The 25578-nt window shown below is 40.8% G+C and overlaps 1 protein-coding gene across 1 annotated transcript in view; it reads left to right on the top strand.

Annotated features, from left to right (window-relative positions):
- LOC124612903 (phospholipase DDHD2) overlaps positions 1 to 25578 on the top strand; it is a 200643-nt gene that overhangs the window by 100581 nt on the left and 74484 nt on the right. Inside the window, exons 3-7 of the mRNA XM_047141375.1 lie at positions 9786 to 10087; positions 10605 to 10734; positions 19722 to 20056; positions 20154 to 20304; positions 20399 to 20643. Of these exons, the coding sequence (XP_046997331.1) occupies positions 9786 to 10087; positions 10605 to 10734; positions 19722 to 20056; positions 20154 to 20304; positions 20399 to 20643 (1163 nt within the window). The remainder of the gene's footprint in view (positions 1 to 9785; positions 10088 to 10604; positions 10735 to 19721; positions 20057 to 20153; positions 20305 to 20398; positions 20644 to 25578) is intronic.

The following is a 25578-nucleotide window of genomic DNA, read 5'->3' as shown; positions in this document are numbered from 1 at the left end:
AGCTTGTCTATAACTTTGCCAATCTCGACTGTACTGCGAAGGTGGCACAGGAACTGTGACAGAATACTGATGTCAGTGTCATTGCCAGTAATCAGCTAATGTACTCTCATAGCTGGGGCCACAGAGAGGCAGCATACGAGCTCCCTCTTGAGGTGCTGGAAAGCCTCATGGTTGGTGGCACATCGATGCCAAGTGCAATGGAAGCTGGCCTCGACCCACTTGAACTAGTGGGCTGGTCGTGTAGGCGAGAAAGGTAGTACTGAGACGGCAATGTGGGAGACCATGGGTGGCAGCTCGCTGGACATTGATGAGCCAACAATGTCAGCAGTGGTGGTGCAGTAAGTGGGAATCACTTAGTTGGAGCTAATTATGATGTACGTCAACAAGCGGTCCAATTGGTCTTTGCCAGTCATGTGTCACCACTTCAGGATAATTTATAGAGGAAGTGAAACAGAGATGTTCTAGCACAAAAGATAGAATTGCTCACTAAGTTTACAAATATTGGTACAAGTAACTGGAAACACCTATGACAGGGGTGACCACTTAGCCACTGTAAAGGGCCCATCGCAGGAGAGTACACTGAAGAATACAGTGGACAATCCATTGCTCAGGTGATGGCTGCTCTCCTGATATATCCTGTCAAACAAGTGACCACTAATGCTAAACACAACCTGTTGCCCAGATAACCACTGAAACCACAGCATGTACTGTTGCATAAGCAAACAATGTCACTCAGGTGGCCACTGAAATTGCAACAAATCCCATCCCACAAGTGACCAGTGAAATCATTACACCATCGCAGCACACGCAACAAACCACTACACTCTGTCTTGGGACCATGTTAGTACCCATTATATGCAGGTCTAATAAAACTGTAGCAGTGGAGACACATCTGAAACCTCTGGTCTGCAATCCTGCTGGACCCCTTTAAAATGGGCACACAGTGGGACAAAAATGCTGTTGAAATAAATTGGACATCAAATTTGCAGCCTCTGTCATTGGGGTCCCATTATGTTTTTATGTGGGCTGGCATATCCACATACTTGCAACACCACATGGTGACCGATGCTAAAAGCTCTCAGTTAGACTTTTCTGGCAGTGACATCTTTTGGCCTACACTGTAAGTTTGCAACTTTTCCAGCGGAGTGTAGTACTGTGCTGACTGAACTGTGCAGTACTGGTTGCTGTCGCTACAAGCTGCTGCTGCAACCTGGTCAGATGGTGAATACTGAATGTTGTTGTGTTCTTCTAACCTTCAATCTGAAGACTGGTTTGATTCATCTCTCCATGCTGCTCTATCCTGTGCAAGCCACTTCATCTCCAAATAATTGCAACCTACATCTTTTTGAATCTGCTTACTGTTTTTCTCTCTTGATCTCTCTCTATGGTTTTTACCACTCATATGTACCTCCAACACTAAATTTGTGATCCCTTGATGTCTCAGAATGTGTTCCATATGACACCTTCTTTTGATAAAGTTGTGCCACTAGTTTCTTGTCTCCGCAGTTTTCTTCAGTACTTCCTCATTAGTTACATGATCTACCCATCTAATCTTCTGTAGCACTACATTTGAAAAGCTTCTTTTCTCTTCTTGTCTAATAACATTCATGTTTCACTTCTGTACATGGCTGCACTTTAGACAAATGCCTTCAGAAAAGAGCTCCTAACACTTAAATCTATATTTGATGTTAAAAAATTTCTTTACTTCAGAAACTCTCTGCTTGCCATTGCCAGTCTATATTTTACATCCTGCTGACTTTGGCCATCAGCCATTATTTTTCTGCCCAAATAACAAAACTCAACTACTACTTTAAATGTCTCATTACCTGATCTAATTCTCTCAGCATCACCTGATTTAATTCAACTGCATTCCATTATCCTTGTTTTGCTTTTATTGAGGTTCATCTTATAGCCTCCTTTCAGTACACTGTCCATTCTGTTCAACTGCTCCTGCAGACACTTCGCTTTCTGTCACAGAATTACAGTGTCATCGGCAAACCTCAAAGTTTTAGTTTCTACTCTCTAAGCTTTAATTCCAACTCCAAATTTTTCTTTAGTTTCACTTACTGCTTGCTGTTCAGTATACAGATTGGAGAACATTGGGGTTATGTTACAACTCTGTCCCAACCACTGCTACCCTTTAATGGCCTTTGACTTTTATAAATGTCATCTAGTTTCTGTATAAATTGTAAATAGCCTTTTGATCCATGTGTTTTACTCCTGCTACCTTCAGAATTTCAACGAGAGTGTTCCAGTCAACATTGTCAAAATATTTCTTTACCTATAAACATAGGTTTGCCTTTCTTTAACCTATCTTCTAAGAGAAGTTGTAGGTTCAGTAACACCTTGCATCTTCCTGCTTTTTTCCAGAATCCAAACTGATCTTCCCTGGGGTTGGCTTGTATCAGTTTCTCCAATCTTCTGTAAAGAATTCGTGTTACCATTTTGCAACTGTGACTCATTAAACTGATAGTTCTGTAATATCCACACCTGTCAGCAGCTGCTTGCTTTGCAGTTGGAAATACTACATTCTTCCTGAAGTCTGGAGATATTTCGCCTGTCTCATACATCTTGTGCACCAGATGGAAGAGTTTTGTCTTGCCTGTCTCTCCCTAAATTATCAGTAGTTATGATGGAATGTCTCCTACTCCAGGGGTCTTGTTTTGAGTTATGTCATTGATTGCTCTGTCAAATTATTTTTGCTGTATCTCATGTCTCCCATCTCATCTTCATTTACATTCTCTACCCTTTCTATAATATTGCTTTAAGTTCATGGCCCCTGTATGGACATTCTGTATACTCCTTCCACCTTTCAGCTTTGCCTTATTTGCTTAATACTTTTCCATCTGAGCTCTAGATATTCATGCAGCTGCTTCTCTGTTCTCCAAAGGCTTTTTTTTTTTTCATGTATATCTTTCCCATAGTGAAGTGTGATTCTAAATCCTTATATAGTCTTCGAGCCATTCCTGCTTAGTAATTTTATGCTTCATATTAATCTTATTTTTAGATGTTTGTTTTCCCTTTCATCTTCTTCTTTTGCTGTATTTTTATATTTTCTCCTTCCATCATTTAAATTCAGTATCTCCAGTGATATCCAAGGATTTCTTTGAGGCCTTGTCTTTTTATGTATTTGATCATCTGCTGCCTTCACTAATTCATCTCTCAAAGCTACCCATACTGTGTTTCTTTCCCCTGTGGTAGTCAGTCATTGCCTAATGGTCTTTCTGAAACTCTCAACAACCTGTCACCCTTTCAACATATCTAGGCTCCATCTACTTAATTTCCTAACCTTTTGCAATTACTTCAGTTTTAATCCACACTTCAGAACCAGTAAATGATATTCATTGGCCCAGAGAGCTGTGGTGGTGACGGGGTTCTGTTGTTGTTCCCATGTAGCTATTTGCAAAGATGGAAAAAATCGAGATGTGAGCAGTGATTAAGTACTTCGTAAAGAAAGGTATGAAAGCAAAGGACATTCCTTCTGATTTCCAGAGTAGACTGGGGGACTCTGTTCCTTCATATTCAGCTGTTGCCAAATGGATAAATGAATTTCAATTTGGTCAGGAGAGCTTAGATGATGATCCGCTCAGTGGTCGCCCAAGACGTGTCACTACTCCAGAAATCATTGCACAAGTGCACAAAATAGTCATGGAGGATCACCGATAGCAAGTGCGTGAAATTGCTCACACTTGCTAGATGTCATCTGAAAGTGTATATTACATTTTAACTGAAGAATTGGAAGTGAAAAAGTTATCTGCAAGATGGGGTGCCACGACTCTTGATGCTGGATCAAAAACGCGTGAGAATGGGAACAATGTTTGGTCCGTTTTAGGAGAAACGAACAAGATTTTTTTTTTTTTGCACCAGTTTGTGGCCACAGATGAAACTTGGGTTCACTACTATACCTCAGAAAACCGAGCGAGGTGGCGCAGTGGTTAGCACACTGGACTAGCATTCGGGAGGATGACGGTTCAATCCCATCTCCGACCATCCTGATTGAGGTTTTCCGTGATTTCCCTAAATCGTTTCAGGTAAATGCCGGGATGGTTCCTTTGAAAGGGCATGGCCAATTTCTTTCCCCATCCTTCCCTCATTCGGGCTTGCACTCCGTCTCTAATGACCTCGTTGTCGACGGAACGTTAAACACTAATCTCCTCCTATACCTCGGAAACAAAAGTCAAAGCAGTGGAAACATGCTGATTCTCTGCCACCAAAGAAAGCAAAGACAATTCCTTTGGCGGGAAAGGTCATGGCATCAGTGTTCTGGGATGCAAGGGGATTCTGTTTATAGATCTCCCCACTGGGCAAACAATTACTGGAGAATACTATGCTAACCTCCTGGACTAATTGCAACAAAAAATAAGTGAAAAAAGGTCAGACAGTGCGCACCTGCATTCATGTGCCATTGTCATGGCAAAATTAAACCAACTAAGGTATGTATTGTTGCCACACCCGCCTTATTCACCTGATAGACTCTGTCAGGCTTTCCTCTCTTTCCAAAACAAAGTTTTTCTTGGTGGACTAAGATCACTTCAAACGTTCAAACAAAGAATTGATAGCCGGAGTTGACAACTATTTTGCAGGTCTGGAGGAAACTCATTTTCGAGATGGGATCAAGGCACTGGAACATCGTTGGACCAAGTGCATTAATCTACAAGGAGACTACATTGAGAAATAAAAAAAATAGTTTCAGTGACGGAAGTACCTTTTTCTGTTTTGTTCAGAGAACTTTTCAAACCACCCTTGTATCTTACTATTTTGTAATCAATGTGAAACCTTCTGGTGTTTCCAGGTCTCTTCTATGTATTCAGCTTTCTTTCATGATTATTAAACCTAATGTCAGTGATGATCAAATTATCCTCTGTGCGAAATTTTAACAGGTGGATTCTACTTTCACTCCGTTCCCCCAGTCCAAATTCACCTATTATTTTTCCTTCTCTTCCTTTTCCTGCTATCAAATTCCAGTCTTCCATTACAATTAAATTTTTGTCAACCTTACCTATCTGATAAATTTTTTTACTTCATTGAACATTTTTTCAGTCTCTTCATCATCTACAGAGCTAGTTGGCATATGAACTTGTACTACTGTGATGGGTTTTTGGCTTAAGATCTGACTTCGCTGCAATAATGGGTTCACTATGTTGTTCATAGAAGCTTACCAGCATTCCAATTTTCTTACTCATTATTAAACCCTTACACTATTTTGTGTCTACAACCCTGTATTCACTTCAGCAGAAGTCCTATTTGTCCTGCCACTGAACTTCATCAGTTCTCACCATATTAAGCTTCAGCCTACCCATTTCCCTTTTTAAATTTTCTAACTACCTGCCAGATCAAGGGATTTAACATTCCACGCTCTGACCCATAGAATCCCAGTTTCGTTTCTCCCTATGAAGTAGTCCCCGCACAAAGATCGAAATGGGGACTATTTTACCCTGGACTATTTTACCCTGGACTATTTTACCCTGGCCTATTTTACCCTGGCCTATTTTACCCTGGCCTATTTTACCCTGGCCTATTTTACCCTGGCCTATTTTACCCTGGCCTATTTTACCCTGGCCTATTTTACCCTGGCCTATTTTACCCTGGCCTATTTTACCCTGGCCTATTTTACCCTGGCCTATTTTACCCTGGCCTATTTTACCGTGGCCTATTTTACCCAAGAGAATGCCATCATTTATCCATAGAGTAGAGCTGCATGCTCTCGAGAAAAAGTACAGCAGTAGTTTCCCTTTCCTTTAAACTGTTTGTGCGCCATGTGCTATTTTGTCTAAAATTGACATGGTGAGACCTATTTCGAACTGGCAGGTTCATCATCAGACGGCTGTTCACATGATTTGCAAGATACAATTTACATTATTGTCAGTTTGTGATTTTTATTCTTCCACTGTGGCAAAATATTTTTGGTGCGTTGGTGCCGTCGAAAATTCTGCGCTATTTTGTTGCGAAGTTGCAGGACACACACACACATACACACACACACACACACACACACACACACACACACACACACACACACACACACACCAAAAAGAATTTGTCACCAAAAATATTTCACCATAGTGGAAGAATAAAAATCGAAAGCTGATGATAATGTAAATTGTATCTTGAAAATCATGTGAACAGCTGTCTGATGATGAACCTGCCAGTTCAAAACCGGTAACGACATTATTTACCTAAATAAATAGCCGTATTAATAGTGGATGGTTGCTGTCTTCTTCTTTGTAAGGATTAACCTACATTAATTGTTTGTGTACCAGCAAAGTGAGGTCATTTTGGTTGATGTTAGCAGTCCAGATCACTCAATGACCCAAACTGTTGCCCTTGCAACTACTGAAAATCGAGCTGCATCCTCTTCAGGAATGCGTTGAAGCACAATTACCCATGCACTTAAAGACTAACTCTCACATGGCTCCTTGTGATTACTGTTCATTTTGGTCCTTTTTGAACTAGACTTGAATACTCTTTTAGCTATCTCCAAAACTGGTTCTATGAGTCTTGTCACCTCAACAGAACCTGCCATTTTTTATTACAGTTTCCATTTGTTTTCTGAAAAGTGAAAAGATTGTAGCTGTCAAAGGACACTGCTTACAATAGATGATATTAAACCATTCTATTAAAATAAATATATTTTTTGTCCAGTGAATGGAAGAATTGATTCAAGTACCCAATAACCAGTGCTTACATGCTGATACCTGTGGCATATTGAAATGTAAGTTTTTAGAGGTGTGTGAATGTGAACATGCCCCATGATGAGAAACTGAAGGTAAGCATGAATACGCATGCTGCCAGACATCGATAAACACAATCTCAGTGCCAGGGTGAGTTTTAAAATGCTTCTTCACCTCATTTTTAATTTTCACATGATTCTGTGATCTACTGTGTAGCTTTCTTGGTACTGGTTTTATTGCGACCTTTGAGTATCCATCATGGCAATGTTCATTCACTTTGGGGTAACAACATACAGTTGCAGCCTTTCATATTATTCGCTGACCTTCTGACAGCAGCAGTTTACTTCATAGTTGGTCCATCCTGCCAATTGCTCCAGTGTAAAATTTCAATCACTCTACATTATAGCAAATGTGCCTATCTGTGTCTGGACTTGGGCTGCACTGTCCAGCCTGCCAAACCCAAGGATGTTAGCCATGCCATTCACAGTCCTTCCTCTCACTTTCATTTTGTCCTCTTCTCCATATCATTATGTCACTAGTCACTGTCTGATTTATGAATCAGTCATAGATAAATGCTCATGACATTTGCATGGAGAGTCTCAGGAAAATAGTTTGTATGGAGAAAAGTAGTATGCAACTTGGTGTCATCATCTTCAGTCTGTCTGTACGCACTCTCTCTCTCTCTCTCTCTCTCTCTCTCTCTCTCTCTCTCTCTCTCTCTCTCACTCTTAGTTAGTTAGTCAAATTATGCCATAAATTTTGTTCTTCCTTGATTTCATTCTGTGCATCTTCATTATTTACCTTATCTTCCTGTCCAGTCTTCAGCATTCTTCTGTGGAATCACATTTCATCGGCTTCAGTTTTCAGTTCTCTTTTTGTCTGTACTGTTTATCATCCATGTTTCACTTCTGTACAAGGCTACACTCAAGGCAAATACCTGCAGAAAAGTCTTTATACCATTTAGATTTATATTCTATGTTAACAAATTTCCCTTCTTCTGATGAGCTCTTCTTGCCATTATCGGTCACTATATATGCTCTCTACTTTGACCATTGACATTTGTTTTGGCAACTAAATATCAAAACCCATCTGTTTTTGTTATCTCATTTCCTAATCGAATTCCCTCAGAGTCACAATTTAATTAGAATTACCCCTGTTTTACTTTTGTTGATGTTCATCCTATAACCTCTTTTCAAGATGCTACCCATTTCACTTCCATGTTCTTTGCTCTTTCTGACAGGCAAGGTTTAATTCTTCCGTTTGAACCTCAATTTTTTTTTTTTTCTTTCGGGATTTTCATTGGTGCTTGTGCATTGTACAGATTGAATAACATTGGAGATAGGCAGCAACCCAGTTTCACTCCTTTCTCAACTGTGCTTCTCTTTCATGTCTTTGACTCCTATAACTGCAGTAAGATTGATGTAAAAGTTCTAAATAGCTTTTCACTCCCAATATTTTATACTTGGTACTTTATCAAAAGCTTTCTCCCAATTTGCAAATACTGTAGATGTCGGTTCGCCTTTCCTTACTAAGGTTAGTGGGGGTCATTATTATAGATTATGTTCACATATAATGTATTTGATTTTCACATAATATTAGCTGTAAAAGTTGTACTTTTGTAGCTGTGAAATCACATTTCTGAAAACTGATCTGACAGGCCATACTCTGAAATTTCCAACATTAGTTGAAGCTGCACCTCTGAAATAAATTGCCATCCACAAATATAACATTTTGTGAGTGATTTGGAATGTTTTTGCTTTTACATCCAATGATCCAATTACAGTCACCAGAACTCTAGACCACACAAGTGTTACTTTTTCTCTGGAAGAAAAACATCCTCATTTCGACAGAGTATACTTTCAGATTATGGGGAAATTGTTGGATGAGGCACTGTTGTGGAGAGAGATTTCATTTGGGCAGTGGAAAATAATTTTGATTATTAAAAGTAATAATACATGTAGATATGTAGAAAAATTTGAAGCATTCGTTGTTTCTGGACCACAGTCCCTATAAACTGCAGGGGGAGGGATTAGAGGACACTTGGTTTCTAAACATTAGAGCATGTGCACACACATGCACATGAAGAGGTTCTCCTCACAAAGAAACTGAAAGGCAAATGAGACTTTTTTAAATTGGTCAAGAGTGGAAGTAGAAAGTTAATTTTAATGAGAGGTACATGGGGAAAGGCTGAACGTGTTGCACTGATGGGTAAATGGTGCACTAATGAGTGTCTCCACAACATTATCAGACATTTATTATTGAAAGCATTTGTGTAATTTGTTACTAAGCTAAGTAATTTATTTTTTGCTTGTCTATCACTAGTGTGTATTTTGTTTCTGAAACAAAGTATTAGATTCCATCTGAAAAACCAGAGGAGTTTTTTTTATGTTTGTCACTCAGCTTTGTCAATTCTTTGCCAGAGGTTTTCGAAACAATAATAATGTAGTCACTCTTTAAACATTCATATGTTTTCTTGTATTCTCATGAATGAACTTACTTGTATTTGCTTCTAAATTACTGAAGCAGCCTTGAGATTTATTAGTACTGAATAATTATAGACACCCCTCCCCCCGCAACTGTTAAATGTGTCATTTATGCTGTGAACTTCTCATAACCCTACATAACAGGCTTAGTTCTTTACTTATTATTATGCATAAATTTTATTTTCTGTGTAAAATGGACCAAGAAAAATAATTTTCATTCCATCTCACTTTGTTCCCAGTAAGGTGAGTGGTAATCAGATGTTTTATGTTTTGTGAATTGTGTCTGGATTACTTGCTTTAAAGTTTCTGGTCTGGAACTGATAATTTTAACGTTACTAAGATTTCTGGTGTGCATATCTTTTTATTGTTAGTTTCTCCTGTACTGCTAAAGTTGCATGTAATCACAGTAAGAGGCTATTATTTTAATTTCAGTGCATTAATTTCTTTTCATTTTTAAGAAAATTATGATGTTGATGTGAGGGCAGTATTGAGCAACATTCTGTCCTCTTCCTCCTCCACTTATGCCCATTTATATATCTAGTGTGTCAATAATACTAGTAATAATGAACTGGTCTTGCTTGGGGATTTTTAACTGTGAATTCTTAGCATTGGCATATTTCTGTTGTTTCAGCTGGGACAAATACATTTCGCCTAGGTCATCAGAAGAGACCAGTGTATGCTCAACCACCCGGACTTTCATGGTCTCCGGTTTCTGCACCTCCTGTGACTGCAAATACTTCACCATTACCGCCACTTACACAGTCAGTCACACATTCAGCTCAAATATTTCAGCCTATTCATATACATGAGAAAATGGCTACTCCAAACGAACCTCAGCCGGTTGCAGCCTCTGTTGGATCTGTTCAGTATCAGTCTCCAATTACTAACGGTTCTGGAGCACCTACTGTTTCACCACAGTCATTTACTGGACAAGTATGTAACTTGAATATAGTTATTTTGTTTATCTTTCTACTGATACTTCTTCGTCAATACTTTGTGCCTTAAACTACTATGGGAACAACAATAGAACAATAGACTGTGAAAGTAAATTTACAGTGAGAAATGAACCAAAACTGTTGCTTCACCTGTAAACAGGAAGTAATACATTTTGTCCATTGTCATACAATGTTCTTTTTCAGTGACAGTAATAAATCTGGTTTGATAAAAGGGTCAAGCAAGTAACTAATTTTAAAATGAAGCAGCAAGTAAGAAATGTCACTGTACCAAATCAAAGTTTTCATTAACGTTTCATGCAGTCTTGTTGTGGATTAATACAGTTTATGAGATGCTTTTTCATTGCAATGAAACTCACTGCAAATTGGGTAGATTTGTTAATAATTTAATTCATGGTGCAATAAATGCTTTCAATTATTATTTCATTTAATGCTCTGCAGTCACTTATCTACATTGATGGCACATTTTTTAAAAAAAACATTTTATCCATGTTTAGATGAATGCAGGTTCAGTCTATAGACAAGTTTATCATCACTGGTTTTTCAAAAAGGAAGTTGAGACAAAAGTTGTATGGAAACCTTTCAGCATGGCAGATTCTCTTGCATTGGAGGAAGCTTTTACTTCATGTAAGTACTGCGTCATGGACAACTTTACCTTAGTAGAACAGGAAAAGCTTTTACCCTGCTGTTGTTAAGTGTTTGCTTAATTCATAGTAAGATGATGACTACAAGGAGTTCCTTATTTGTAGGAGAGGAGAAGCCTATGAACAAGAATAAAGCAGGTGTTATACAGGATTTAAATTCTCAAATTATTTAATTAAAAAGTAGCTACCAGTAATGATGAAGGAAATAAAAAACAACTATATATAGAATAAAATAATTATTTAAAATAACTGTCTTCAAACATGAGCCCACAGGTAGTGAACAGAAGGTTTGAATATATTAAACAGTGGAAAACCTGGGATGGAATAACTAAGTGACGGACAGGCACATTGAATAGAGAGCTGTCCCATAGCACCCAGAGACTATAGATCCTGCATGTGCATCTCCCGCCCCCCCCCCCCCCCGCCCACCTCCGTGTGTGTGTGTGTGTGTGTGTGTGTGTGTGTGTGTGTGTGTGTGTGTGTGTGTGTGTGTGTGTGTGTGTAGGGAGGGAGGGAGGGGGGGAGAGTGTTTTGTCAAAATGGTGGGGGCCTCCCACTCTGGGCATAGAGTGTTCGATGGGTTGGCAAAAACTGCGGTAGCCTACTCTGACAAGAAGATCCCTGCAGGAAGAAGCAAGACAGATGCTTGCTATAAACTCTTTATTGCTTCAACAAGCTACAGCAGTTACAGGTGCATTCTCTCATCCACTGGCGGAGCCTGGCATCATCCCATGCCCCTCTGCTTGCCTGACACAGTCAGACATTGATCTTGCAGTCCATGGTGGCAGCAAGTGGTGTCATGAGGATGACAGTAGCTGCTGCCCCAACAGTGCCGAGGCCTTGCGAGGTAGGCATAACTAGGTAGTGCTGCATCAGGTGAGGCAACCTGGAGGTGTTACACTGCTGGCAGGCAGCTGTGTTGCACTCAGTGGAGGTGAGTGTCGGGCACTGACAGGTGCTCAGTGACTAGGAGGACACCAGTTCATCCCTTGGCCCATTCGATAGTGGCAAGACCCACAGCAGGCCTTCCTTGCGGGTTTGCGGAAGAATGTTGATGGCCTTCTGCCTGACTCGAAGCCCAGCAGTTGCAACATAACTAGCCTGGCCGGACTGACAGCTTTTGTACGTGACAAAGCAGGTCTTGTAGTTGAGGTCATGCACATGACCTGGCGAGCACTGCCGAAATGTCCCAGAATGCTGGTTATTGCTGCAGTGCCCTTGTCGTAGTTGCAGAACAGCAGACATGGCGTGAGTTGCCTGAATTTCAGAATGGAGTCCTGGCTCAATCCCACTCCACTACACTCGTCCCCTCTTGGAATAACTCGGCCCATGGAATTCCTGCTTAAAGTCTGGCTGAAATGGAGGGGCTATTATGTGTACAATTTACACTTTTCAATCTCTACATCCAAATACAAGTCAAGAGAACAAATTCTGTTTGCCTTTACTTTTCATTCCCCTCTTTATATTTACACTGTTTACAACATTCCACTTACCTGGGCTCAGCAACTGTGTCTTTGCTTCTTGATTTATGTGCATCTCATTTCCATTATTCACACTTAAATCCCTTTCTGTGGTCCTCTTGCTGATCTCTGCAGCACTCATCAAGCTGCCTCACTGAGGAGTCAGTAAACCTCTTTTAATCTTTAGCTGTGACTTGTCCATTTTTGCAGCAGTGCAAAACTGTCTCATAGGGATAAGGGTGTAGGAATCTAGGAGGCATTGTATTGCTAGTCTTTCCCAGGTAATAGTACTCATATGCTAATGCTACTAACTTTCCATAAATACACGGCAAATGCATTCACCTAATATATAAGAAAAATGTGAATAAGTTCTCATGTGTACTGTTGGGTCATGCCCTGCATTATCCTACACAAACAGCATTACATGCTCAAAATCAAAATCAGGTGCTTCTAGACTTGTACGAACTTACAGAACTGTATGCATACCAACTGTTGCCTTATCACTCTGAAATAAGGCAAACTGTTTACAAAAGATGAGAGTCTGTAGTAGCATGGCTGTGACTGCATTTTCAGACATAATGACTAGAGAACTATCACAATTCCATGTAATAACTTCATCAGACTCAGAACACTTCAGTAATATGCACAATACCTTATTATCTACCATAATACAACATAATCATGACCCTATCACATTGTTTTCACATCAAATCCTCAATATTTCATAATAAACCTCAATATCTCAACTCAAAATTACCTCTCGAGAAAGTAGTCCAGTGTATCACACTCCATGAGCTCCGGGATATCACTGACAGACTTCCTGGGCCACAGTCGCTTTTCAGTTGTCCTCCTGGTGCCCTTAGTGCACCAGTGATACCTCAATAAAATTTTGCTAGTACCCAATGCATTCTCCCATGATGTCATTTCTCTAGCTAGGACAGATTTTGTAGGTGGATTTTTTGCTGTCACACTTACTGTATCCTGAAGGACCTTGAGTGGTTTAGTGATGATGTAATGTCTGACAATCATCTCACATGCATGTAGAATCTGTCTATTGCTGTTTAGAGTCAGTGTCACAAAGACTGGAAACCCTAACGATTCAATATTCTGGCATCACAGTTAGTCATTCAGACAGTGTTCGTTTGTTTGTAGGTAAAACTAGAAGCATGCAACAAAGCAAAGAATTCTTGGCTGATGTGAGACTTACCTGTTTTACATGCATTGTGGGAGGGAAAGTCAGCGTCTGCCATTGGTAGAGACTTCGGCTTATCAAGACTACTATAAGTGTGTGTGTCAATGGCAAAAACAGGAAACCACTGAGCTGGCGCAGTGGTTAGCACACTGGAGTGCATTCGGGAAGATGACAATTCAAACCCATGTCCAGCCATCCAGATTTAGGTTTTCTGTGATTCCCCTAAATTGCTTCAGGCAATTGCTGGGATGGTTCTTTTGAAAGGGCACAGCTGATTTCCTTCCCTATCCTTCCGTCATCTGAGCTTGTGCTCCATCTCTAATGAACTCGTCAACGGTACAGTAAACTCTGCGAATGTCAGGTCGCCCTCAAAAAAATGACGATGAGGGAGAACAGAATGAGTTGTAAGCAGTAGGCTGCTGATCCGAGAGAATCGTCTCAACAGGTTAGGGATGTTTCGAATAGCATCATGGACTGGACCTACATGTGTCTAATGAAAAAGTTGCCTAGTAGCAGGTGATTTAAATGATAGACAACCATTACGTAAACCACTCGTAAATTCAAAAAATAACAACCAGGATAGAGTTTGCAAAGAAATATCAAACTTGGAATGCTACAGATTTTATGGAGTAACAAAAGTGAAATTAGTATACTTTCTTCTGATTGTGTACAGTGTATACTGTTGTAATTTGGACACATAACATGACCAAGAATGTTAGTACAACTTTATTAGACTGTGGCATGTACATCAATCACCATAAAATACACTGAACACAATAAGATAAGGCAAATGTTTACAAGCTGTAATAACATGATAACTGAGCTTGTGCATAATGCGGCAGGGTTTAAATAGGCACTTGCCTGTGGCAGGCTCTGTCGGAAGTTCATGGTATTGCTCTTTCGCGGCACACTCTTGCAGAAGACAACACACTGCTAATGTGTGCAACTTTCAAGTGTGTGCTCATTACTTCATATATGTTGACCAGAAACCCAAAGGTACAACAAAACGTACCAGGTACTGACCCCTAAGCATGCTGGCGGCAGCATCATGCTGTGGGGTCGTCTTTCTTGGGGTTATTTTCATCTTATAGTCCAAGTAGAAGGAAAAATGGATTGTTTCCTGTACAATGTCATTTCAGAAAAGAATATGGTACATATGGGAGAAAGCATATGCCAGATAATTGGATATTTCAGCAGTATGCTAATTCAAAATACACTTTTGGCTATTTAAAAAAATTCTTTTCAGATAAAAAAAAATCAAACCTTTTGGTATGGGCAAGCCAGAGCCTGGGTGTAAATCCAATTAAATAACTTTGGGATGCATTGGATTGACATCATTGACATCTTTCACATAGAAGCTTCACAAAACAGGATCAGTTTCCTGCTGCCCTATTTGATGAATGTCAAATTTCCCACTTAATCTATTACAGAATCTTGTGAATTCAGTGCCAGATACATGTGCAGCTGTGAGCAATGTCAGTGGGTATACAATGAAATACTGATACGTTCCTCATATTCCAAAATAGTTTTGTTTCTTATGTCCTTAGACCTAAAAATTACTTTTGAGCCAGAAGAATTGTCATTTTTTGTTTTGATGTCAAATAACTGTTTAAACTGAATGTAGTTGTGCATTAAATGGATTACAATTAAATACTTCTCAGTTATCTGCTGGTAGTTTTTTCTATTAACACTTACTTTTAGTAAATGTATATAATGCTTTCTTCGAAATACTTTTGGGCACTTCTGTACCTCAACTAATAGCTATTCTATTTCCTCGTACACTCTTTGCTGTTTACAACACTCACTCACAACCTACCTCTGTTGCAAGTTTGCACCACTACTTCTACACAAATCACTGTTTGCATGAGAGGTACACACTTCACAAAATTATTAACATATTGCAGTACTCAACAATGCGAACAGAAAATTTTGTCTCACAGTTCCTTTAAACTTTTGTCTCATCTCTTTTACACTTACTTGTAATCCTTTCTTATAAATGCAATACAAACTTAAACATAACTGTAATGTACATGTACATCTACATCTATCCTCAGTAAGTAACAAGAAAAAACACAAGTTTATTTACGTTTTGCACTCCACTACATATGGACATATCACACACACTACTGCAGACTGCTAAATTCCTGCTTCTCTACTTACAGCAAACTATGCCTATGGTCACGTACTACCTACCTACCTGACTTACACTTCCCAGGCACCTATGCCTTTCTCATCTCAACCATGCGCTTTCTCCATGTTGCCTGCTAAAATACCTTTTCCTTCAACATATTCAGTGTGAATTAGTGCATGAGGCCTTATGACCTGGTAGGTTACATTGCGTATGTACAACCAGTCGCATTGGCTCATTCCTTGGGCCCCTCCCAGGTACTAGCACTGAGTCTATACCAAACATATTGTAAAACAGAATAGTGGGAAGAGTATAAATCCAGGAACAATAGATTCAGTGATCCACAGTTGGTTATAAAATGCACATGCTGTTGCTCACTTGCATTGCTGACGACCATAGCACCTTAGTCAGTTCTGCTTCTTACTCCAAATGTAGTAGGTTGGGCGTGCAATTACTGCTACGGGGAGAGGGATGGAGTGTGGAAAAGCCATTCTTTTGGTTGTGTAGATAATGGGATTCTTCCGATCTGAGTGTTGGGGTGTTGATGGCTTGGCAAGGGCTGTGGGAACCCAGCATGAGGAGAAGGTGGCTGTAGCAAGACAATCAGGTTTCACAGAAATTGTTTACTATGAGCTACTGTCAGCAGCAGCTATCACAGGTGCTCATTCTCATCTGGTTGTGTGGCCATCAGTTGTCTTGTGTCTCCCTGGTTCCCTGACTTGGTCAGGCATTTGCATCAGCGGCAGGAGGACAACAGTAGCTGCTGTCCTCAGAGTTCCAAAGCCGTGCAAGGTAGGTATACCTATATAGTGCTGCGTCATATGGGGCAGCCTGGTGTTGGTGGGCGGTTGTGCCAGACCCAGGTGAGGCAAATGCCAGGTACTGGCAGGTGCCCAGTGGCTTGGTGCCTGGGAGGGTAATGATTTGTCCCTTGGCCAGTCTGGCAGTGGCAGGATCCCTGAGCGGTGGTCCTCGTGGGAAGGGGGAAGAACATGGTGGTCTCACAGCAGAAACCAACACACAGTAGACACCAATTTGAAGCCCGCCTTGTGGCCGAGCAGTTCTAGGCGCTTCAGTCCGGAACCACGCGACCGATACGGTCGCAGGTTCGAATCCTGCTTCGGGCATGGATGTGTGTGACGTTCTTAGGTTAGTTAGGTTTAAGTAGTTCTAAGTTCTAGGGGACTGATGACCTCAGATGTTAAGTCCCACAGTGCTCAGAGCCATTTGAACCATTTTGAAGCCCACCTTCTCAACTTGTCCTCCAGGCTTCATGGCTAGCTTTTAAACACAATAAGGTAGGCCTTTTTGTGGCTGAGGTCGTGTATATGGCACTCAGAGTGCTGCAAAAATATTTTGAAATGCTATTTTTGTGGCGGCGTTCGTAGCGACAAGCAATTCGCTGTAGAAACGGCTTACGAAGTCACCGCCACACTTTTCATAGCGGGCCGACCGGTCCGCTGGAACAGTGAACAGAAAGATGAAAACCCAAACACTCTGATTAAATAAAAGTCGGTACTTATCTTTATTAACGAAGATACAGAACACAGTAGTGAACGCCGTGTCTACAGAGATCTGTCTAGTTCGAGTCGGAGCGGCTAGGTCAGCGTCGGCTGACGACAAACAACAACTCTGCTGCGATGAACACACAACTGACTAGCAAGTACACAATTCGGTGGCGAGTATACAACTGAGCGGCGAATACAGAACTGTCCTAGCGCTCGCGACTCCAGCGCTTAAGAAACCAGAAGCCAGCGGTGGTGCGCGCAGACTTGCGGCGATTTCCTGTCTCGCTGGCGCTGCTTATGCGGACGGCGTCCGAACTTTGATGCTGCCAACCTTTTGGCAGCGGGCTCGGGTGGCATTACTGGCTAGGATATAACAGCTATTTATTGCCACAGCATCTGAGTTTTAGTTGTAGGGCTGCCAACATGCCAACTGAACCAGCAGATGTCCCAAGCACATAGATTTCAGCATTGGGCTGTTGTTCAATCCCGTGCCACTACTCGTATGTGAATGTGTGCGTGTTTTGTCTACATCTGATGAAGGACTTATTCCAATAGTTAAATAGTATCTAGTGGTCTTTAGTCAGTGTACTTGTCTGCCACTCAGTGCCTCCTCTATGTGGTGAGTAACCATATGCCCTTTTCACCGAGTTATGTGGAAATAAGTGTAAATTTAACCATAACTAATGGTGATAGCTGACAATTTTAACTGTGTAAACTGTGCTTTAGACATGGATTTGTATACAATGAAAAGGCCACGGATGGTTCCACATTCATAATTTACATCAGAAAATTTTTACAGTTACACTGAGAATAAACAGAGAAGTTTACAGTTGTAACTGGTTATGGTGTCATTTCAGTAATAATGTACAGTTCGTTTTATGGATAGGTAAGTGAAACGATAAATAAGTAAGGTCATGGAAATACAGTGAAAAATCTTTCTAGATGTCACCTTACTTTCAGCTTTTGTTTGATGAATTACGGGTTTCAAGGTTTTGTTGTATTTGATAATGGGATCGTGCACTTCACTCCAGCCATTTAAATAAAGTGTTAGAGCAAAGTTGCTGCTGGAAATATTTGTCATCATGTTCCACAATAATTCAGCTGCAGTCCCAAATATAGTGTGTTTATAAATGAAATGTGCAGTTTAAAAAATTAACAGTAAATACATTTATTCATTTATGTGGGCAAACCTTGTAGCATGAGCAATGGTAACTTTCAGTTTTTGATGTGTTACGGACTGTTCGCCTGTAATGCTTACTGCGCAGGCGTAGCATCTGTTTCCAAGAGAGCATCACAAGAACAAAAGGCTTTCTGTGTACTCCATTTTGAGGTGTCCAGATCTGTAGTTACAATTTAGTGTGAGTTTCATGCTCGGGTTAAGAAAGACCCACCACACAAGAATAACTTAGGTAGGTGGATCCAACAGTTTGTGGCAGCTTGATGTCTTTGTAAGGGGAAAAGTCCTGGTCAACACTGTGTGTCTGATGCAGATGTAGAAAGAGTGCTTGGGGTGTTTCACTAAAATACCTCACATGTCACTTAGTAAAGCAAGCAGGGAATTGATCATGCCAAATATTATTGTGTGGGAGGTTTTGTGTAAGTCACTATGTTTTAAAGTGGGATTAGTGCAGGCCATTACACCAGCAGATAAAGTTAAAAGGTATGACTTTTGTGAAGAGCTGCAGTTAAAAATGGAGAATGGCAGTTTTGTAGAAAGGCTCATCTTCTGTGATAGAGCCACTTTCTATGTAAGTGGCAAGGTGAACACACATAGTGCCCATATCTGATGATGAAGTGATAAACCATATGCACTGATAGAGCATCAACATGACTCTCAAAAAGTGAAAATTTTTCTGTGCAGTGTCCTGTGATGGAGTGCATGGCCCATTCTTCTACAGACATCAAACGGTGAAGAGCAACTCATTTCAAGATGTGTTGGAAGCCCGGTTGTTGGTCCAGCTGAACACTAGTTATGACAATTACATTTTGCAACTTTACAGTGCTCCATCCTATTTTCACAGGAATATACAAGAGCTTGCCAGTCATTTTCTTCAGCAATGCAGATTGGGCATGCTGCAACAGACAACCAGTTTCTACCCTGACCACTCTGTTTGCTGGATTTAAAACCCTGTGTTTTCTTTATATGGGGCTTTGTGGAAGACTGCATTTATGTACTGCAGTGTCTGTGTCCCTTGAGGAAGTGTGTGATCGGATAAAGCATGCATTGCAGACCATCATGCAGGACATGCTACACTGAGTACAGAAAGAATTTGGTTTCCATGTAGATGTGTGTCATGTGACCAAGGGTGCACATATTGAAGGAGAGTGATTAATGTATCAAAAACTTGGACATTTGCCACTTCCAATGCTGTAAGATTTGCCCCTATAAATTAATAAATAGATTTATTATTAATTTTAAAAGCACACCATTTATTTATAAACACACTGTGTACACAAAGTATATTATAAATAAGATGTCTTGAAAAGCTGCTCTAATTGAATTCTCCATTGTTACTTTGCCCAAATCTGATAAGACTAAAAAGGAATATTTGTTGATGCTCTGCAAACTGAGGATATTATTGCAGAAATCAGGAAAGTGTTTTTTTCACCCCCTTTACCCTTTTTTCATTAAATGCAAAGAATAAGGACATAGCAATCACAGTAATAACAACTTTTTTTCAGCTGATCTTTCACCAGAGACAGTGGTATCAACAGATGGAGGCCGATATGATGTCAACATTTTGAGGCGGCAGAAAATGGCTGTTTACTGGGAAGAAAACCCCACAGAAGTCCGTCGTTGTTCATGGTTTTCGAAGGGCTCTCTTGATAGTAGATATATACCATATGATGAAAATGTTTCTGCGAGGTTGGAAGAAGAGTATAAAGTAGCCACAGTGACAAACAGCTGGCATCACCGTGTGGAATTATCGAATGGAGAGTATATTATTTTTCATGGGCCTAATGTAATGGTTCAGTTTCCTCAAGCTACATCACCTGATGTTTGGGGCAACACACCTGTTAGTATAAAATTTCTGTGTTTTGTGCTGTTTCTGGAACCTCCTTTCATTTGTACTGATGATGAACTCTTAACAAAGATCAAAATTTTCACTCCAGCAAATACCAACAAAACCTCGCATAGTGAAACGAGGAGTCGATGAATTTGAAATTGATGAAGGAGAACCTGACAGAATAGACCATCTTCTGTTTCTTGTTCACGGAATAGGATCAGTGTGTGATTTGAGGTTCCGACCTGTGGTAGAAGTTGGTGAGTAAATATGTATTGTTTTGTCTTTTTCCATGCTTAAGTTTGCATAGCCAATTACAATCTGTAATATAACTTTTGCTTTTTTTGATTACAGTTGATGATTTTCGGTGTATTGCTTTGCAACTGCTCCAGTCTCATTTTAAATCGTCTTCTGAACAAGGGATTGTCAACCGCATAGAAATAATCCCTGTTTCCTGGCATTCAAGTCTGCATAGTGAAGATACTGGTATTGACAGAAAGTTGAAGAGTATCACTCTACCAAGTATTCCAAAACTGCGGAATTTTACGAATGATACAATATTGGATGTGTTATTCTACACAAGTCCTGTTTACTGCCAGGTAGTTTTACTGTATGCAACTGTTAACTCGTATGAACATATTTGAAGGATTTGCTGATAACTGAAAATAACTGTAAGATGGGGGAAGGCCTGTGAAAAGCCCAGTTGCAAGCCCTGCCCAATCCACTCACCCACCTCTTACTACTCCAATCCTATCATTGGCTCACCCTATCCCATCAGAGGCAGAACCACCTGTGAAAGTATATTATACCATCTCTGCTGCAATTGCTTCTTGGCTTATTATGATTCTTGGCTTATTATGCTTCTTGGCTTATTATGCTTCTTGGCTTATTATGCTTCTTGGCTTATTATGCTTCTTGGCTTATTATGCTTCTTGGCTTATTATGCTTCTTGACTTATTATGCTTCTTGGCTTATTATGCTTCTTGGCTTATTATGCTTCTTGGCTTATTATGCTTCTTGGCTTATTATGTTGGTATGACCGCTAACCATCTGTCCACCACAACGAATGGTCGCTACCAAACCTCGGCCAAGAAAAAAGTTGACTACCCAGTGGCACAACCTGAAGTCAATTGCATCATGCTTGAATTCAACGCTGCCTCACAACCTGGGCCATCTGGACCCATTACTTTCCTGAACTGAACTACTCAGATGGGAGTTATCCTTTCAACACATCCTTCACTCATGTAACTCTTCAGGCTGAATCTCCATTAACCCATTGTCCCCACACACTCTACCCAACTACTTCCTCTTCCTCTGTCCTGTCACAATCACCCAATGCGTGTCTGCGTATGGCCTTCATCGTGCACCGCACCCCATCAGCTCTGGTACTCACATGTCACATGCCTAGCCTGTGCACTTGCCACCCCTCCCTCCCCACAGTCCTAGCCAGCAGGGAAATAAACCTGCTGTCTTCCCCCAAGCCACTAAGAACCCACCTGCAACACCCTTCCTACCTCCCACCTCTCTGCCCCCCCACCCATCTCACTCAACAGTGCCACCATTCCACCCTAGTATTCCTGTCACACTGCAGTCCCAGCTTTGTATCCTACTGGGAAAATAAAAGAACTCAAAATCTCAGAACTCATGCTGGTAATCAGTGTGTTTTTAATAGTGAAAAGGAAAGAGAGAGTTTAGCATTTCTATATTCAATAAGGCTTAAAGGGTATTGCTGGCAATTTAAAATCAGTCAATTGATTGCATAATGGGACACTGTTGGTGGAAACTTCTAGTTACCAACAAGTTAACAACATCCAGAAAGCTCAGTACTTCGTGGAACATGCCATCAAAAAACTGAGCTACACACTACCTTGAATTACAACAAAGGTTTTGTGACACGCAGGGCTTTGGTGGACATTCCAAAGGAGAAACTGAAGGATGAATGGGCTGTAGAAGATGAAAAACATCATAAAGAGGGCAGATGGAAATCTTATAAAATCTGTCTCCTTTGTCCTGACAGTCAGTAGCACTAAACTTCCTGAGCATGTTAAGGCAAGTCCTTTGCACAAGCATGTTGTCTTATGTCCCCAACCCAGTGCATTGTTTTGGTTATATGACGGTGAAGTCACTTGCGGCAAATGTGGTAAGGCTCTCCACGAAGGTGTTGCTTGTTAATCCCCCTTTGAAGTGTGTGAATTTCTCTGGGGTCCACCCTGTCTGGAGTTGGGACTGCAGTGTATATCTTGATGAACGGAAGATATGTGAGCTTAAGACTATGAAGCACAGCCCATATGGTGAGACCAAAAATATGTGTAAGGTCATGCTATTCACAATGTTTGCTACCTCCTTTGCTTCTGTTCTTAAACATCCAGTGCAGAAAGCAGACGCCGCTACACAGTGGTTGCTAATGTCAGCACTAGTACCTGCATTTGTCAGTGCGTGTGTGCTGCTGCAGTTGTTTCGAAGCTTGCCCCTCCCCCCAGAACTTCAGAAAAGGCCGTGGTTGCCGACATTGCTTGCTGGATCCCCCCCCTCCGAAGATTCATTCTGGTCCACTGTCCAGGAGTGCCACTACCACTTCTGTGGTTGTAGCTCCAATGCCTCCTCAGGCTAAAAAAAAAAAAATCAAAACTGAAGGTGAAGACTCAACCACTGACTGAGATGGGAAGTACATACTCTGACAATATTGATGTCATGCTCTCTGACGTGTCTCTAGACTCTACTTCAGAGTTAATGGGCATTGTCGTCATACTGGGGCGATTACCTCACCCCAAGACTGAGCCTCCATCCGTCCTGGCAGAAAGTCAGCATGAAAGTGCTACCCCTGTAATAGATGCATCCCGTCCAACAGTGGAATGTTAGTGGGTTTGGGACACATGGAGGAGCCGAAACTCCTAGCTCAGGAACACCCCATGTGCTTGTGTTTGCAGGAAACATTTTAAAGTGTTGATGTCCCTGTACTACACAGCTATACTTTCTGTCATAAGGATGTCCTGAATGGGGAAATGGCCAAGGGAAGGGTTGCTGTGTTCGTAAATAATGTGCACTACTCCTCTGCTCTCCCACTGGCTACTGACTTGTTGCAAGCAGTTGCAGTTAAAATTCATGTGTGTTAGAGGATCGCTGTATTTACCTCTGCAAGATGCAGTATACTCTGAGGCTTCATCTTCCAGAGCAACTCCCCCCAACCAGTTTTCTTACTGGGAGACTTCGGTGCCCAGCATATCTCATGGAACTTTATCTCTGCTTGCCCTCAGGGGTCTGGTTTCGGAGAGCCTCATGATGTCTCACAAGCTGTGTATCCTCAAACACAAGTACTTCTACTCTTTTCTATGCTTCTGCTGCTGGGTCATTCTCAGCCATAAACCTCTCTTTCTGCTTTTCAGCCATCGTGGACTCGAATTACCTGAACTGAAGTCACTACAATAGATGGCCAGCAGGGCTAATTGGATGCTGTTCATTTGGCTGGCTGTGTTTGAACACTGCAACAGTGTCGAGGAATGGGGGGACCACATTACATGAGTGATCAATCATGTTGTTGACTTATGATATGCATCCCAATGTCCTAAGGTCATCTGGGAGGCAGTCTGTACCTTGGTGGACCAGTGAGTGCCACTCAGCAGTCTGGGACAGGCAATCGGCTCTTCGATGGTTTAAGTACTGCCCAGCACCAGATAACCTCACCCACAGCCTCTTGGGTTGCAAGAGTCAAGACTTGACACATAATTAAGGAGAGTAGGAAAAGGTCATGGCAAGCATTCTTGGACTCCATCAACCACTCCACTTGTTTTGTAAAAGTATAGGAAGCCACCTGGAGTATTTATGGTAAACACAGTGGTTTGCTACCAATAGCAGCAGTGCTGAAACAGGGGTGACTTCAAACACAGGGTGTATACGTGGACAAGGAAGAAAAATTCCCGAATTTCCTGGTTAAAAATACACTTTTTCCCGGGTGAAAACACACTTTGTCCATGTTAAGTGACAGTGTATTTTCCCTTGGAACTGTGAAACTTATCAATCCTTCGAATGGTTATAGTTTTATACATGGGCATACAATTTCCCAGCACTTCAGACAGTGTAACTCAGGGAAAAAGACATGTTTTGGAAATATCTTTGATGCGCAGCAACTTGTAAGCTGCATATTTTCGTATTATGAAAGTATACAGTGGAATTCCACCAAACACCGCATGTTACTTTCTGAATAATTGAAATCAAGATTGCGATGCGCTTTTGTAAGTAAGTCATAGCTCGTGTCACGTGATTTCGCCAGCCGATGAGAGCGGATATTCAGAGCGTAGAACACGTAATGTAGTCAGCCAGCAGCAACATCACTGTTGAGTAGCGTGAATACACAAACAGTGAAAGTTAATAGTTTAAATTAGTATACATAGTGTTGCTACAAAAGCAAAGCTTTCATATACAATATTGGTCTCTAAGGTTAATAAGCTGCAAGAGAAGCTAAGCTTTAACATATAATGTTGATCTTTCTTGCGTGTGTTACACTTTAAGATCTATCACACAAATGTGCCAGTAAATTTTTTGATAATGACATAAATGTCTGATCTGGGATGAAATTCTTGTAAATCGCTCATCGAGTTGATTTTTAAGTGAAAGTCGAATGCATTGTGATTTAAGAAATTCATGGTACATTCTTGCACATAGTTCAACTTAGGTAAAAGGATATTTACTGTGAAAGTAACACTTTTCAAACTGCCATTCGCAATATTTTCCCGCGACCTGTTAGAAATAGGTTTGTTTCAGCGGTTGCCAGAGATGGCAGATAACAGGCGACACCACGCTTGCGCAGCGACCAAGACGTAGGAAGCCCGTATGTACGTACATGTAAAACATTGAAAGATCATACATTGTGTCATAAAAGAAACAAGACATCTGAGGATGCTCACAGAGCATTGGAATTTCGTGAACCATACTAAACTGTGCACATTTAAAATGCATTCTTAAAGTGCACATTTGTATGTCCAGATTCCCAATGATGTAGACCTCGACCTGATATGCTTTTCAGTGTGGTTTTGGGGATGTAAATTTTCTTGGAGCACCAGTACTGTATTATCTCATGTTTGGTTCTTTGTTATGGCATAATGCCACACGTGCTAGAAGATGAAAATGTGCACTTGAAATGCAGCGAACGGTTGAAACTAGCCAGTACTGTGGAATTAAACATTTCGTTTTAAATACATTGACTGCCTCTGTGGAAAAGGTTAATAAAAGTCAAATTTCTTTAGCAAACAGACAAAAATATCTTTATTGTTCTGCAAGGCTATAAGGTGGAAATAAAATCAAATCTGAAACTAACAACATATTTTAGCTTCCCGTAATTATGTGCATGTATTTTATTCACTTGAAAACTCCCGGCCACAGATATCCATTTTGTTTTCATTTGACGTGCTTTTCATTTGACGTGCGAGTAAACGAAGGGGAAACAGCAAAATCACTAAATGTAAACATGGTTCACATAGAGACTACCCACTATTGCTCTGCGCGTCAGGCCCGGATCTATGATATTTGCTAACAGGGTC

The sequence above is a fragment of the Schistocerca americana genome, chromosome 4 (assembly GCF_021461395.2).
Source record: "Schistocerca americana isolate TAMUIC-IGC-003095 chromosome 4, iqSchAmer2.1, whole genome shotgun sequence".
Lineage (NCBI taxonomy): Eukaryota > Metazoa > Arthropoda > Insecta > Orthoptera > Acrididae > Schistocerca > Schistocerca americana.
The sequence above is the reverse complement of the archived record's forward strand: the minus strand, read 5'-3'. Positions and strand labels throughout refer to the sequence as shown.